Here is a 16,318-nt window from a genome sequence, read left to right on the forward strand (position 1 = left end):
AAGTGCTTTGGAGGACAAAGTGCTATGGGATCATTATTCCGGGAAGGCACACTGGAACAGCCACGTCTTCAAGCTCCTCCTGAAGACTGCCAGAGTTGGAGCCTGTCTGATGTCTTTAGGGAGTGAGTTCCAGAGTCGAGGGGCCACCACCGAAAAGGCCCTCTCTCTCGTCCCCACCAATCATGCCTTAACCCTTTCCTATTCTTTTCTATGACACACAGCAAAGAGCAACTGAACATACTAGAGAGGTTTGGGGAAAAATCACCATGATTTATAGGAGTTGTAGGTCCTGAGATGTATAGTTCACCTCCAATCTAAGAGCACTCTGAACCCCACCAATGATGAACCTGGAACTAAATTGGCACACTGAAACCCCCATAACCAACAAAACATATGGGAGGTCTTTGGAGGGATTTATAGGAGTTGTAGTTCACCTACATCCAGAGTGTACTATGAACCCAAACAAGGATGGAACTAGACCAACTTGGCACACAGGCCTGATATGGGTGGAGGGAGCTGACCATCTGTTCAGGGAGTTGTAGTTCACCCACAACCAAAGAAACTGTAACCTCCACCAATGATAGACCTGGACCAAACTTGGCACACAGAACCGCCATGACTAGCTCAACCTATCCAGTTCCCCTACTCATGAAAGGGGCTATATTTTTGCTCCTGTTCCTTCCTTCCTTTGTGTTATTATTTGCATCTCCTTTTCGAAGAAGCGCATTGTGTCCCGCTGATCCTTATCATCGTCATCATCTCCCATGTCAGAGATGGCAGATAGCAGCCCAGTGTATAAAAGGCAGAGGGCATAACTGGGTCTGCTTTGGAAGCCAAGAAAAGGAGTGGAGATGGAGCCCCCAATGGTCCTTTCTCTCTTCCTTCTCCTCTCTTCTGCCCAGTTTGCCTTCACAGGTGAGTAGGGAGCCTCTGGACTCAAGCCCTCCCGGCAGATGGCCAACCAGCCTTGGCTTATTTGTGGCTGCCAAAAACTGTTGAATTGGTTGAGACTCGAGATATTCATTGAAGAGCCAAATGTGCTGAAGAATGTCAAAGTGTTGTCGAAGGCTTTCATGGCCAGAATCATTGGGTTACTGAGATTTTTCCGGGCTGTCTGGCCATGTTCCAGAAGCATTCTCCCCTGACGTTTTGCCCACATCTATGGCAGGCATCCTCAGAGGTTGAGGAGTCTGTGGGAAACTAGGGAAGTGAGGTTTATATAGCTGTGGAATTGTGTCCAGGGTGGGAGAAAGAACTCTTGTTTGCTTGAGGCCAGTGTGAATGTTGCAATTGACCACCTTGATTAGCATTGAATGGCCTTTCAGCTTCAAAGCCTGGCGGATTGCTGCCTGGGGGAATCCTTTGTTTGGGGGTGTTAGCTGGCCCTGATCTATTCCCTGGCTTTTTGAGTGTTGCACTGTATTTACTGTCCCGAGTTTAGGGTTTTTTTAAATACTGGTAGCCAGATTTTGTTCATTTTCTTCTCTGCTTGAGGCAAATGTGAATGTTGCCATTGGCCACCTTTATTAGCATTGAATTGCCTTCAAAGCCTGGCTGCTTCTTGCCTGGGAGAATCCTTTGTTGGGAGTTGTTAGCTAATTGTTTCCTTTATTGGGAGTTGTTAGCTGATTGTTTCCTGCCTGGAATTCCCCTGTTGCTCTTTATTTACTATTTTAGTGTTGCTCTTTATTTACTATTTTGGAGTTTTTTCATACGAGTAGCCAAATTTTGTTCATTTTCATGGTTTCCTCCTTTCTGTTGAAATTGTCCACATGCTTGTGGCTTTCAATGACTTCTCTGTGTCGTCTGACATGGTGGTTGTGAGAGTGGTCCAGCCAGAGGCAGACTTAGGTAATTTTCAATGGTAAGCAAACAGTATTTTGCCCCCCCCCCCCCCAAAACCAATCACTGATATATAATTTCTGTTCGTCGTGGGAGTTCTGTGTGCCATATTTGGTTCAATTCCATCATTGGTGGAGTTCAGAATGCTCTTTGATTGTAGGTGAACTATACATCCCACTAACTACAACTCATATATGTCAAGGTCTATTTTCCCCCCAGAGCGCCTCAAGAGCGCCCCTGGGCAAACTCAACTATACTGCAATCGCTTACTTTGCGTAATGGTTGAGCTGCCCCTGGGTCCAGCATTTCTGTGTTCTTGGATAATATGCTGTGTTCATCAGGTGCTCTGCTATGGCTGATTTCCCAGGTTGAATTACTCTGCTGTGCCTTTCATGTTCCTTGATTCGTGTCTGCGTTTGGTGGTCCCTCTGTAGACTTGTCCACAACTGCATGGAACAAGGATCCCTCTTGTCCTTTGCTGAACTGGGCATTGGTTGGATTTTCTTAGTGGGTCTGTAGATAGTTTGTAGGTTGTGTTTCTTCTTTAGCTTCCCAATGCGGCCAGTGCTTCTCTTGATGTATGGTAAGAACATTTTTCCTCTGGGTGGATCTTTGTCTTTCTCTCATGGCTTGTTCTTGGTCTTGCAGCTCTTCTGATGTCTGTGGTGGAGTCTCCATTGACCTGTAGAGCCCAGTTTAGGTGGTTCAGTTCACTTTGGAAGAGGTGGGATTCGCTGATTCTTTTTGCACCGTCTGCCAGGGCTTTAACTGTGCTTCTTTTTTGACTTGGGTGATGGTTGGAGTTTTTATGTTGGTATCTATCATAAAAGTACCTATCATAAAAGTAGGCATCTATCAGTGTGCACGGGCTTCCTGTATACTGTGTGGTCGGATTGTTGATTTGTTTTGTGAGTGTCTAGCAACATCAACACATTGTTGATTTGCTTTGCGGATGACTAGGACGTCAATTTCAACAGAATGGAGGTAACCATAAAAATGAACAAAGTCTAGCTATCAGTATTTTAAAAACTTTAAAATTAGGGCAGTAAATAAAGAGCAACACTAAAAAAAAACTAGGAAAATTCCAGGCAGGAAACAATCAGGGCAAGCTAACACTTCCAAACAAAGGATTCCCCAGGCAGAAAGCAGCCAGGCAGCAGCCAGGCATTGAAGCTGCAAGGCCATTCAATGCTAATCAAGGTAGCCAATGGCAACATTCACACTTGCCTCAAGCAGACAAGAGTTCTTTCTCCCACACTGGACATTATTCCACAGATATATAAACTTCACTTGCCTAGTCTCCAACAGATTTCACAACCTCTGAGGATGCCTACCATAGATGTGGGTGAAACGTCAGGAACATAGTGAGACAGCCCGGAAAACTCATAGGAACCCATATTATTGTTATATTATTATATAATAATAAATACATATATATCCTTGGCCCAATGGTATTATTAATATTTATTATTATTATTATTATTATTATTATTATTATTATTATATCACAGTATTTGTATAGTATAGCATTATAATATATTATAATATTATAATATATTATGATATAATATATTGTTATTATACTGTGTTACATTATATAATAAATATTATATTATATTATAATAAATACACACACACACATATATACCCTCAACTCAATGGCAGCTTTCTCTCTCTCCTGATGATATTATATAATATTATTATAATAGTATCATCTATATCAGTGGTTCTCAACCTGGGGTCCCCAGATGTTTTTGGCCTACAACTCCCAGAAATCCCAGCCAGTTTACCAGCTGTTAGGATTTCTGGGAGTTGAAGGCCAAGACATATGGGGACCCCAGGTTGAGAACCACTGATCTATATAAATAAAAATGTAATGCTCGTTTGTGATATTAACAGAACTCAAAAACCACTGGGGGAATTAACACCAAATTTGGGCACAAGACACCTAACAACCCAATGTATGTCCTTCACTCAAAAAATTAATTTTGTCATTTGGGAGTTGTAGTTGCTGGGATTTATAGTTCACCTACAATCAAAGAGCATTTTGAACCCCACCAACGATGGAATTGAACCGAACTTGGCACACAGTTCTCCCATGACCAACAGAAAATACTGGAAGGGTTTGGTGGGCAGTGTCCTTTGGTTTTGGAGTTGTAGTTCACCTACATCCAGAGATCACTGTGGACTCAAACAATGATGGATCTGGACCAAACTCAACACAAATACTCAATATGCCCAGATGTGAACACTGGTGGAGTTTGGGGAAAATAGAATCTTGCCATTTGGGAGTTGTAGTTGCTGGGATTTATAGTTCACCTACAATCACAGAACATTCTGAACCCCACCAATGATAGAATTGGGCCAAACCTCCCACACAGAACCCCCATGTGGGCCACAGCAAGGCGTAGCAGGGGACAGCTAGTTATATAATAAATACATATATATCCTCAACCCAATGACAGCTTCCTTTCTCCTTATTGGGGAAGTCTGCTACCTAGTGACTGCTGATCATACTGCGAGTGACAGATCAAAGGAAGTTTGGCTTTGGAAGGGGCACCCTGAAAGCTATCCAGTCAAGTTCTTGCCATGCAGGATCCCCTATTTTGATCCATTGTTTTGCAGGCACCCTGCGCCACCAGATCGTGGGTGGGCACGAAGCCCAGCCCCATTCGCGGCCATATGCGGCGGCGCTGAAGATCAATGGTAACTTCGGCTGCGGGGGGTTCCTCATTGCCCCCCAATGGGTCATGACTGCAGCCCATTGTAATGGGTGAGTCCTTCCTATGGGTTTGTCCCTCTGCTGCTGGGATTGGGATGAGCCACAAAATGGAATTGTCCCTGCCTAGACTGACATGAAAATGCTCTTCTCCTTTAATAAAGGGACATCCAGGTCATCCTGGGAGTCCACGATCTCAAGGCCATCGAAGAGAGCGCCCAAGTCTTGGCTGTGGAAAGCTACCACATGCACCCAGGTTTCCACATGAAGGCAGGCCTCCCGTATGATGACATCCTTCTGCTCAAGGTGAGAGGGGAGATCTTTTCCCATATTCCTCCCACCCCTAAATAAAATTGCAGAGTTGGAAGGGACCCCCAAAGGCCATCTAGTGCAATCCCATTCTGCCAAGCAGGAAGGAACCATCCAAGCCCTCCCAAGAGATGGTCATCCAGCCTCTTTAGATATTAGCTGGTTCATGAAGAGAAATTAAGGCGATGGAGTCCTAGGTTCCTAGAGTTGGAAGGGATCCCCAAAGGCCATCCAATTCAACCATATTCATTGTTTCCATATTTTCCATCATTTTGGTCACTCTTCTCCAAAGCAGAATAGACTAAAACTTCCCTCAATCTAGGCTAGTGGTTCTCAACCTGTAGGTCGTGACCCCTTTGGGGGTTGAATGACTATTCACGGGGGTTGTCACTCTGGCTCCTTTGGGTCCGAAAAGGGGCTCTTCTTCCTCTGGCAGCATGGGGTGGAGAGGAGTTACAAGGAGGTACTTTGAGACAGAAGCGCACGGCAGGTGAAGGCGAGGAGGCAGGCCCTCTCTCTTTCTCCTCCTTTCCTTCTCTCCCTCTTTACCCTCTTTTTTTCTTTCTCTCCCTTTCTCCCCTCTACTTCTCTCTTGTTCTATCCCTTTTCTTTTTCTTTCTCTCTTCCTCCCCTCCTTTCTCCCTTCCTTTTTTCTTTCTCCCTTTTCTCCCTCCCTTTCTCCTCATCTCCTTTTTATATCCCTTTCTTTTCTTTCCCCCCTCCTTCTTTTTCCCCTTTCCTTCTCTCTCTTTCCCTTCTTTCTCTTGCCTCCCTCTCCCTTCCTTTCTCAGTCTCTTTTCTATCCCTTTCCTTTCTTTCCATCTTACTCCCTCTCCTTTCTCTTCCCTTCTTTCTACTCCTTCACATCTCTTCTTTCTATCTCTCCCTTTTCTATGGATACTTCTCTTACTTGTTCTCTTTCCTTCTCCATCTCTTTCTCTTTTTTTCTGTCCATCCCTTTTTCTCTTTCTTTCTGTCACCCTCCCTTTCCCTCTCTCCTTCTTTCTTTCCCATTTTTTTCTGTCCATCCCTCATTTTCTCTTTCTTTCTCCCTCCCTTCTCCTTTTCTATCTCTCTCCGTCTTTCTTCATCGCCTTCCTTTTCTCTTTCTTTCTCTGACACTCCCTTGCTCTCTCCTTCTCTCTTGCTTTTTACCTTTCTTCCTCTCCTTCCCTTTCTCTCTCTCTCTTGTGCTCCTTTCTCTCTTCTCTTTCTTATTTCTTTCCTCCTTTTTCTTCCTCTTCCTCTCTTTTTCCCCTTTGTGCCTCTCTCTCCCTTTCTTCCTCCTCTCTCCATCTTTCCTTTTCTTTTTAATCTTTCCTTCTTTCACCCTCTTTTTTTCTCTTTCTCTTGTGACCCTCTCTCCTTCCTTCTTTTCCTTTCCCTCCCTTTCTCCTCTTACTTTCTTTTCTCTTTTCTCCTCTTTCTCTCCCCTCCCCTTCTCCCCATCTTTCTTTCTCAGTCTCAGAGGCAATGATGACAACAAAATCTGGCCAAAAAGAACCCTGATGGCTTTGGCCTAAGATTTCCAAAGGCGAGGCTTGGTTTGAAGTCACATTAGAGCAGCCTCCCTCTCAAGAAGAGACCTTCTCATCCACATCCCTGTTCAAGTCTTTGCAAATTCATCCCTCCCCTTAAGCATATACAGGCAGTCCCCAAGTTACAAACAAGATAGATTCTGTAAGTTTGTTCTTAAGTTGAATTTGTATGTATGCCAGAACAGGTACATTTCTTAAGTGTAACTCCAGCCATATATAATTACATATTGTTTTTGTGATTAATCACTATGCTTTAATTATGTTCAATTGGTAACCATGAAACTACGTCCTGCATATTCGATATTTACATTACGGTCCATAAAAGTAGCAACGTTACAGTTACAAAGTAGCAACAAAAATAATGTTATGGTTGGGGGTCACCACAACATGAGGAACTGTATTAAAGGATTGCAGCATTAGGAAGATTGAGAACCACTGATCTAGACCCTATCCTCCTATGCATGCAGCCTAGAATTATATATTTCTCCCTGTTGGGATGCATTGTGTTACTCTGGGAGCAGCTCTCAACCCCATGAAGGTGATGCTGGATCTGGAGAGATGGGGCCACAATAACACAGTGGGTTAAACTGTCAGTTGCAGAAAATTTTGCCGACCGGTGATCTCCTGCCATTAGCCCTAGCTCCTGCCTACCTAGCAGTTCAAAAACAATAATGTGAGTAGTTCAATAGGTACCACTTTGGCAGGGAGGTAAAAGGTGCCCGTACAGACATGCTGGCAATTCGATCAGGAAGGTGTCCATGAACAACAGGCTCCTTGACATGGAAAATGTAACAAGAGCACCTCGCCATGGCCGGAGTTGAGCACAGCCTCTAGATGCCGGAGATGGAAAGGGGAAGCCTTTGCCTCTGTCTGTGTACTGTCTGTCTTTGTTGCTAATTGTATAACAGCATTGAATGTTTGCCATATGCGTCTTCTGTAATCCGTTCTGAGTCCCCTCGGTGAGATAGAGCGAAATATAAATATAAAATATTATTATATTTCTTATTCTTCCCTGCTTTATTTCCTTCCTTCCTTCCTTTCCTTCTTCCACACAGCTGGAGCGCGAGGCCAAGCTCAACCGCTTCGTCCAGCCCATCCCTCTGCCAAAGAGCGACAATGATCTGCCCAAGAATACGCAGTGCTTTGTGGCCGGATGGGGACGCATCGATGAGAGGGGCCCGGTCAATTCCAAGCTCTTTGAGACCAACGTCACCATCCCTGGGCGCAGGCAGTGCCTCGTCTTCCACCCCAGTCTCACCGACGATATGCTGTGCGCCGGCAGCCGCTCTGTGATATGTGATGTCAGCAATGTGAGTGGCACCCCCATCACTATTATTTCCAGCTGCTGTCCCAGTCAAAGGCACATTGACACTCTCTAACTGTTGTCCCAATAAGCATCAGTTCTTTCAATGTGTCTTGATGCTCCATAGCTCTTGTCTCAATGAAATATTCATCCATGCTCTCTAGCTGCTGTCCCAATGAGTATCTTTTCTATCAATGCACATTGACGCTCTCTAGCTGTGGCCCCAATGAGCATCAGTTCTATCTATGCATAACAATGTTCCCTAGTTCCTGTCCCAATGAAATGTTCATCAATGCTCTATAGCTGCTGTCCCAATGAGCCTCCATTGCTGCACTGCTGACATTCCCTCTCGCTTCTCCTTCCTTTGCAGGGCGATTCCGGGAGCGCCATGGTGTGCAATGGGGCGGCACATGGCATCGTTTCCTATGGCTTCCAGGTCCCCCCCTCCGTTTACACCCGAGTTGCTGCCTACCTTCCGTGGATCAAGGAGATCATGGGCTGAAGGGACGGCGAGGCGCGGGGATCCCGATGGCGCATTTACTCATGAAATAAACCAACCCCAGCATTCAAATGCAGTGTCTTCATTCTCATACTTCCGCTCTGCTGTTGCGATGCGCTGTTACTAGGTTTCTTCTGAGGATGTGAGCATGACATACCCAAGGGTTTCCCAGTCCAAGGCTGGGTCTTTATCACCATATAATCTAGATTTTTTGTATCATGTCAAAAGCAAATTGAGAGTACAGTTAAAATGCATTTAAAACACACAGTTTAAAAACTTGACATTATGATAAATGTCCTTTGACCAGTAGCTGGCCACTTGGAGTGCCTCTGGTGCCATTGTAAGAAGGCCCTCCACTGTGCATATGGTGGGGCTTATGTTGCATTGTAGTCAATGGTCTGTAATTTGCTTTTCTCCACACTCACATGTCATGGACTCCACTTTGTAGCCCCATTTCTTAAGATTGGCTCTGCATCTCGTGGTGCTAGAGTGCAGTCTGTTCAGCGCCTTCCAAGTTGCCCAGTCTTCTTTGTGCCCAGGGGGGAGTCTCTGTTTTGGTATCAGCCATAGATTGGGATTCCGAGTTTTAACCTGCCACTTTTGGACTCTCAGTTGCTGAGGTACATCTTCAGAAGTTTCTTGAAGGCAGGGAGGGAGAGGGCCATCTTTGACTCCTTAGGAAGGGAGTTCCAGAGGTGGGGGTGACCACAAAGAAGGCCCTTTCTCTTGTTCCCACCAGCTTTGCTTGGGATGGGGGTGGGACTGAGAGGAGGGCCTCCTCCGATGACCGCAGTGACTGAGTTGGCCTATAAAAGGAGATGCGGTTCACCAAATAGTTTGGACCTAAGCTGTTTATGGCTTTAAATGTAAGAACCAGCACTTTGTATTTAACCCGGAAGCAGACTGGCAGCCATTGGAGCTGCCATAGCATGGGAGTGGATCTCTCCCTGAACAGCACTCAAATTAGTAACCTGACTGCCAATCTTTGAACTAGTTGCAGCTTCCGAACTATCTTCAAAGGCAGCCCTACGTAGAGAGCATTGCAGTAGTCCAGATGAGATGTGACTAAGGCATAGACTACCATGGCCAAGTCAGGCATCTCAAGATACAGGCGAAGCTGGCGCACTAGTTTTAACTATACAAAGGCGAACCTGGCCACTGCTGACACCTGGGCCTCCAGGGTCAGCGATGAGTTCAGGATCATCCCCAGACTTGTTTCATCAATGTTCAACATTTACACAAATGATCAGCCACTGCCAGAAGGGACAGAGAGTTTCATCTATGCTGACGATCGTGCCATCAGCGCTCAAGCAGGGAGCTTTGAAATGGTTGAACAGAAGCTCTCTGAAGCTTTAGGTACTCTTACTGCCTATTATAGGGGAAACCAGGTGACTCCTAATCCATCTAAAACACAGATGTGTGCTTTTCATCTGAAGAACAAACAAGCATCTTGAGCTCTGAGGATTACTTGGGAAGGAATCCCACTGGACCATTGTAGCACACAAAAATACTTGGGAGTTACTCTGGACCGTTCTCTGACCTACAAGAAGCACTGCTTGAATATCAAGCAAAACGTGGGCACGAGAAATAATATCATACGAAAGCTGACTGGCACAACCTGGGGATCACAACCAGACACAATGAAGACATCTGCTCTTGCGCTTTGCTACTCTGCTGCAGAGTATGCATGCCCAGTGTGGAACACATCTCACCATGCTAAAACAGTGGATGTGGCTCTTAATGAGACATGCTGCATTATCACAGGGTGCCTGTGCCCTACACCACTGGAGAAATTACACTGTCTAGCCAGTATTGTACCACCTGACATCTGCCAGGAAGTAGCAGCCAATAATGAAAGGACCAAGGCGGTAACACCCCCAGCCCATTCCCTGTTTGGATATCAGCCAGCATGGCAATGCCTTAAATCTAGAAATAGTTTTCTAAGATCTACAGAGATACTCGTAGGAACACCTCAGCAAGAAAAAGTCCAAAAGTGGCAGGCTAAAACCCAGCACCTCAATCCATGGCTGATACCAAATGAGAGACTCCCTCCTGGGCACACATGAGACTGGGCAACTTGGAAGGCGCTGAACAGACTGCGCTCTGGCAACATGAAATGCAGAGCCAACCTTAAGAAATGGGGCCATGAAGTGGAGTCCACAACATGTGAGTGTGGAGAAACACAAACCGCAGACCACTTACTACAATGCAGCCTGAGCCCTGCCACATGCACAATGGAGATCCTTCTTATAGCAGCATCAGAGGCACTCCAAGTGGCCAGCTACTGGTCAAAGGACCTTTAATATAATGCCAATTTTTTAAACTTTGTGTTTTCTCAAATATATCACAACTGTACCCGTGGTTCGCTCCTGGTACAATAAATATAAATATCCCCAGACTACAAACCTGTGACCTCATCCAACACAGGCTGTAAACGCACACCCTGATCCGCCTTCCGACTGACCAGGAGCACCTTTGTCTTGTCTGGATTTAGTTTCAGTTTGTTGGCCCTCATCCAGTCCATTACTGATGACAGGCACCGGTTCAGAACCAGGACGGCATCCTTTGCTTTGGATGGAAAGGAGTAATAGAGTTGGGTGTCATCTGCATAAATTTGACACCGAACTCCAAAACTCCGGATTATCTCTCCCAGGAGTTTCATGTAAATGTCAAACAGCACAGGGGACAGAACTGAACCCTGAGCGACCTCATAGGACCTCTTAGGACACCGACCAGGGAGTCAAACAGGAGTCCTCCAGCACCACCATCTGGTCCGACCCTCCAGGAAGGACTGGAGCCAATGCAAAACAGTGCCTCCAAGCCCCATCCTGCAGAAATGGCCCAAAAGGATACCATGGTCAATGGTATCGAAAGCCGCTGAGAGGTACAGGAGAACCAGCAAGGACACCCCCCCCCCCCGCCCTCCATTTAGCTCTCTTTATAGATCATCCACCAAGGAGACCAATGCCGTTTCAGTTCCGTAGACAGGCCTGAAACCAGTTTGAAATGGATCCAGAAAATCGGTGTCACCCAAGAAACTCTGGAGTTGTGAGGCCACCATCTTCTTGTGAACCTTGCCCAGAAAGGAGAGATTTAATACTGGCCTGTAGTTGTTCAGTTGAGTGGGATCCAGTGCTGTTTTCACATACATACATACATACATACATACATACATACATATGAAATCAAGGAATTGGTGGTACAGTGGATTAAAGTGCTGAGTGCTGAACTTGCTGACTGAAAGGTCGCAGGTTTGAATCCTGGGAGCGGGGTGAGCTCCCGCTGTTAGCCCCAGCTTCTGCCAACCTAGCAGTGCAAAAACATGCAAATGGTAGTAGGTCAATAGGTACCACTTCAGTGGGGAAGGTAATGGCGCTGCATGCAGTCATGCCCGCCACATGACCTTGGAGGTGTCTAAGGACAACGGTGGCTCTTCAGCTGAGAAATGGAGATTTATTTATTTATTTGCGTCATTTTTACCCCTCTCTTCTCACCCCTGCAGAGGGACTCAGAGCAGCTCACGATGGCAGCAATTCGATGCCGCAATACTTACAATTATAAAAGCAGAATAAAATCATACCAATACAACACATTAAAACAACATTAACCATCAATCATAAAAACGTTTCCATTATAACAATCGTCGTCTGATCCAATTCATTGCTTAGGTGCCGTTATATCCATTAACCAAAAGCCTGGTTCCATAACCACATCTTCAGTTTTCTTCTGAAAGAAACGAGGGAGGGCGCTGATCTAATTTCGCTGGGGAGAGAATTCTACAGGTTGGGGGTCACTACCGAGAAGACTCTGTCCCTCATCCCCACCAGCTGCGTTTGCGAAGTTGGTGGGACTGAGAGCAGGGCCTTCCCTGCAGATCTTAAACTACGAGGTAGAACATAGAGGGAGATACATTCGGACAAGTCAGCTGTCGTATAGGGCTTTATAGGCCAAGACCAGCACTTTGAATTGAGCACCAACCCTCAAAGTCAGACACAATGAGGCTTAATGTCAGGGGAAAGCTTAACCTTTACCTAATTTAAAGCAGTTGCAGATCATGAGAACTGGACCATGGATGGAAGACCAAGAAGATCCATTAGGTGGGTAATGAATACCGGCAGCGGGCTGCCTGTGGATCAGTGCCTGGTGAGACTTAAGAAGATATATCCAATGTTCCCCAATTAAGAAATCTCACAATTTGATGAAGAAGCCACCAAGGTAATTTTATTCAATCCAGCTGGAAAGGACGATAGCTCGCGGGAAGCCACAAAAGGACGCTGACATGTTTGACATGATGGAGCCACTGGTGCCGCAATGGGTTAAACCCATGTGCCAGCTGGATGGAAGACCAACAAGTTGGAGGTTCGAATCTGGGCGGAGTGCGGATGAGCTCCCTCTGTCAGCTCCAGTTCCCCATGCAGGGACATGAGAGAAGCCTCCCACAAGGATGGTAAAACATCAAAACACTGGGCAACGTCCTTGCAGACAGCCTGTTCTCTCACACCAGAAGCAACTTGCAGTTTCTCAAGTCACTCCTGACACGAAAAATAAACATGTTTGACAAGAGTAAAACACACATTTTTATACAGTCAATCATTTTATCTTTCCCGCGCACACACATGCTTCTTGTGCATTTCAATGGCTTCACTGTGTAGTCTAACATGGCGGTTGTGAGAGTGATCCAGCATTTCTATGTTCTCAAATAATATGCTGCGTCCAGGTTGGTTCATCAGGTGCTCTGCTATGGCTGACTTCCCTGGTTGAATTAGTCTGCAGTGCCTTTCATGTTCCTTGATTCGTGTTTGGGCAATGCTGCGTTTGGTGGTCCCTATGTAGACTTGTCCACTGCTGCATGGTATATGGTAGACTCCTGCAGAAGGGAGAGGATCCCTCTTGTCCTTTGCTGAATGGAGCATTCATTGGATTTTCTTAGTGGATCTGTAGATAGTTTGTAGGTTGTGTTTCAACATCAGCTTCCCTATGCAGTCAGTGGTTCCCTTGATGTATGGCAAGAACACCTTTCTTATGAGAAAGACACAGAGAAAGAGGCAAAGAGTACACAAAACATCAAATTTAAGTGTATCACACCAGAGTGTAAGTTTATTAAAGGGATTACGTTGTAATAGAGGGGGAAGATAGAATATATCCAGGGCATTGGTAGCTGCTGCTAGGCTCCTCCGTTCCTCCGATCATTCGGATAGCTGATCAGCTGGATTCCTGCTCTCCGCAGGTCTTGTTGCTGCGTTTCCAGTGATATATCCTTGTTAATTTGATCCCGGTGGGGGCAGGGGGCATGTTCGACCTCACATACATATTATTCAATTACAGCCTTGCTGAAATATTATTATTATTATTATTATTATTATTATTATTATTATTTTACTGGCACAAAAGCACAGTATGTCACAGCAAACGAGATCTATATGCTGGATTTCGTATCACAAAATCACAAATCGAACACTTCCCAAGCGTCTAGGACTGTGCGATGTATTTTCGAATGATGCGCGCAGATCCAAGTCAGGTGGCCTTTTGCAGTTGACAGATCGAGATTTTGTCTATTATTATTATTATTATTATTATTATTATTATTATTATTATTATTTCTATCCCGATCAATCTCTTGAAACATTGTATCTTCTGACAATTGCACTGTCTGTAACTTCATACTTCTGTGACACTGATGGATTATGAGGTTATAGGCCCCGGGTTTTAGTCCAAACTTTCAAGTGATCTCAACCACAAATGGGTACACTACCTGCCTTCATCACTGTTTGTGCTAAACCAGTGTTTCTCAACCTGGGGGTCAGGATCCCTAAGGGGGTCATGAGGGGGTGTCAGAGGGGTCACCAAAGACCATCAGAAAACACAGTATTTTCTGTTGGTCATGGGGGTTCTGTGTGGGAAGTTTGGCCCAATTCTCTCATTGGTGGGGTTCAGAATGCTCTTTGTTGGTAAGTGAACTACTTATTTATTTATCGTGTCAGGAGCAACCAGACAGTTGTATTACATTTTTAACAAAACAAACAAACAGACAAAACACAAAGTTTGCAAGCTTGGTAGTTGATTAAATGTCCTTTGACCAGTATCTGGCCCCTTGGAGTGCCTCTGGTGTTGCTGCAAGACGGTCCTCATAGAATCATAGAATCAAAGATTAGGAAGAGACCTCATGGGCCATCCAGTCCAACCCCCTGCCAAGAAGCAGGAATATTGCATTCAAATCACCCCCGACAGATGGCCATCCAGCCTCTGTTTAAAAGCTTCCAAAGAAGGAGCCTCCACCACACTCCGGGGCAGAGAGTTCCACTGCTGAACGGCTCTCACAGTAAGGAAGTTCTTCCTCGTGTTCAGATGGAATCTCCTTTCTTGTAGTTTGAAGCCATTGTTTCACGTCCTAGTCTCCAGAGAAGCAGAAAACAAGCTTGCTCCCTTCTCCCTGTGGCTTCCTCTCACATATTTATACATGGCTATCATATCTCTTCTCGTCCTTCTATTCTTCAGGCTAAACATGCCCAGCTCTTTAAGCCGCTCCTTATAGGGCTTGTTCTCCAGACTCTTGATCATTTTAGTTGCCCTCCTCTGGACACATTCCAGTTTGTCAATATCTCTCTTGAATTGTGGTGCCCAGAACTGGACACAATATTTCAGGTGTGGTCTAACCAAAGCGGAATAGAGGGGGAGCATTACTTCCCTGGATCTAGACACTAGACTCCTATTGATGCAGGCCAAAATCCCATTGGCTTTTTTTGCCGCCACATCACATTGTTGGCTGCATTGTGCATGTGGCAGGACTAAGGTGGCATTGGAGCAGGTGGTCTGTAGTTTGCTCTTCTCCACACTCGCATGTCATGGATTCCACTTTGTAGCCCCATTTCTTAAGGTTGGCTCTGCATCTATAGTGAACTATAAATCCCAGCAACTACAACTCCCAAATGACAAAATCAATCCCCGCCCAACCCCACCAATAGTCAAATGTGGGCATATCAGGTATTTGTGCCAAATTCGGTCGTTGGTGGGGTTCAGAATGCTCTTTGATGGTAGGTGAACTATAAATCCCAGCAACTACAACTCCCAAATGTCAAGATCTATTTTCTCCAAACTCCACCATTCACGTTTGAGCATATTGAGTATCCGTGCCAAGTTTGGTCCAGATCCATCATTGTTTGAGTCCACAGTGCTCTCTAGATGAAGGTGAACTACAACTCCAAAACTCAAAGTCAATGCCCACCAGACCCTTCCAGTATATGCTGTTAGTCATGGGAGTTTTCTGGGTCCAGTTTGGTTCAATTCCATGGTTGATGGAGTTCAGAATGCTCTTTGATTGTAAGTGAACTATAAATCCCAGCAATTACAATCCCAAATGTCAAAATCAACGCCCTCCCCCCAACAACACCAGTATTCAAATTTGGCCGTATCTGTATTTGTGGCAAATTTGGTCCAGTGAGAAACATTGGTCTAAACCTAGTGTGGGATTTGTGTGCAGGGGTTGGTCTGGAGAACTATCACCGAGTTGGAGGCAGATTAGATGACCAGAAAAGTTACTAATTTAGTCCAAAGTGGCCGTTTTTCAAGACTAAAGATCAAAAGGAAGGAAGGTTTTTTCAAGCAGATTTCTGGGGCAAAGAGATACCAGGCTGCCTTTCCCTTTCTCTGACAAGGATCAGCCTTTGAAACTCTCCCATCAGGGGTCCCATGACTTTTTAACTGCCTTTTTTCCAACAGTCAGTTGCGGAGAAACAAAGGGGGCATGGCTTGTCTTTGGGGTCAGAAGGAAAGATGGCGGCAGAAGAAGAGACATGAATAGAGTTGATTCAGGGCCCCAGGACCAACATAATCCAATCCCTCCCGACAGATGGCCATCCAGTCCGAACCCATTCTGGGATTAAGGAAGACAGCATCCAATCCCTCCCGACAGATGGCCATCCAGTCTGAATCCATTCTGGGATTAAGGAAGACAGCATCCAATCCCTCCCAACAGATGACCATCCAGTCCAAATGTGCCGTCATGCCTGGGGGCTATAACTCTTAATGAAGGAGGCATGGACGTGGCATCTTTCCCCAGGGATTGCTTCTTGCTTTCCTATAGGAAACTGGAACTCTCAAAAACCCAAAAC

The 16,318-nt window shown here is 45.4% G+C and overlaps 1 protein-coding gene across 1 annotated transcript; it reads left to right on the forward strand.

Annotated features, from left to right (window-relative positions):
• The first annotated feature begins 809 nt into the window (after nt 1–809).
• Nucleotides 810–8,282, forward strand: LOC132780323 (mast cell protease 2-like). The gene is made up of 5 exons (XM_060783961.2): nt 810–915; nt 4,468–4,615; nt 4,726–4,867; nt 7,464–7,718; nt 8,082–8,282. The coding sequence occupies exons 1-5, from the start codon at nt 852–854 to the stop codon at nt 8,211–8,213; spliced, it is 741 nt and encodes a 246-aa protein (XP_060639944.2). The 5' UTR covers nt 810–851; the 3' UTR covers nt 8,214–8,282.
• The last annotated feature ends 8,036 nt before the right edge of the window (nt 8,283–16,318 follow it).

Source organism: Anolis sagrei, chromosome X (assembly GCF_037176765.1).
Source record: "Anolis sagrei isolate rAnoSag1 chromosome X, rAnoSag1.mat, whole genome shotgun sequence".
Taxonomy (NCBI): Eukaryota; Metazoa; Chordata; class Lepidosauria; order Squamata; family Dactyloidae; genus Anolis; species Anolis sagrei.

Excerpts from the sequence above, each read along its gene's own strand:
- LOC132780323 (XM_060783961.2), top strand. The coding sequence starts at position 852 with ATGGAGCCCCCAATGGTCCTTTCTCTCTTCCTTCTCCTCTCTTCTGCC. Across the intron at positions 4,868-7,463 it reads ATGACATCCTTCTGCTCAAG|CTGGAGCGCGAGGCCAAGCT; the intron begins GTGAGAGGGGAG and ends TCTTCCACACAG. Across the intron at positions 7,719-8,081 it reads TGATATGTGATGTCAGCAAT|GGCGATTCCGGGAGCGCCAT; the intron begins GTGAGTGGCACC and ends CTTCCTTTGCAG.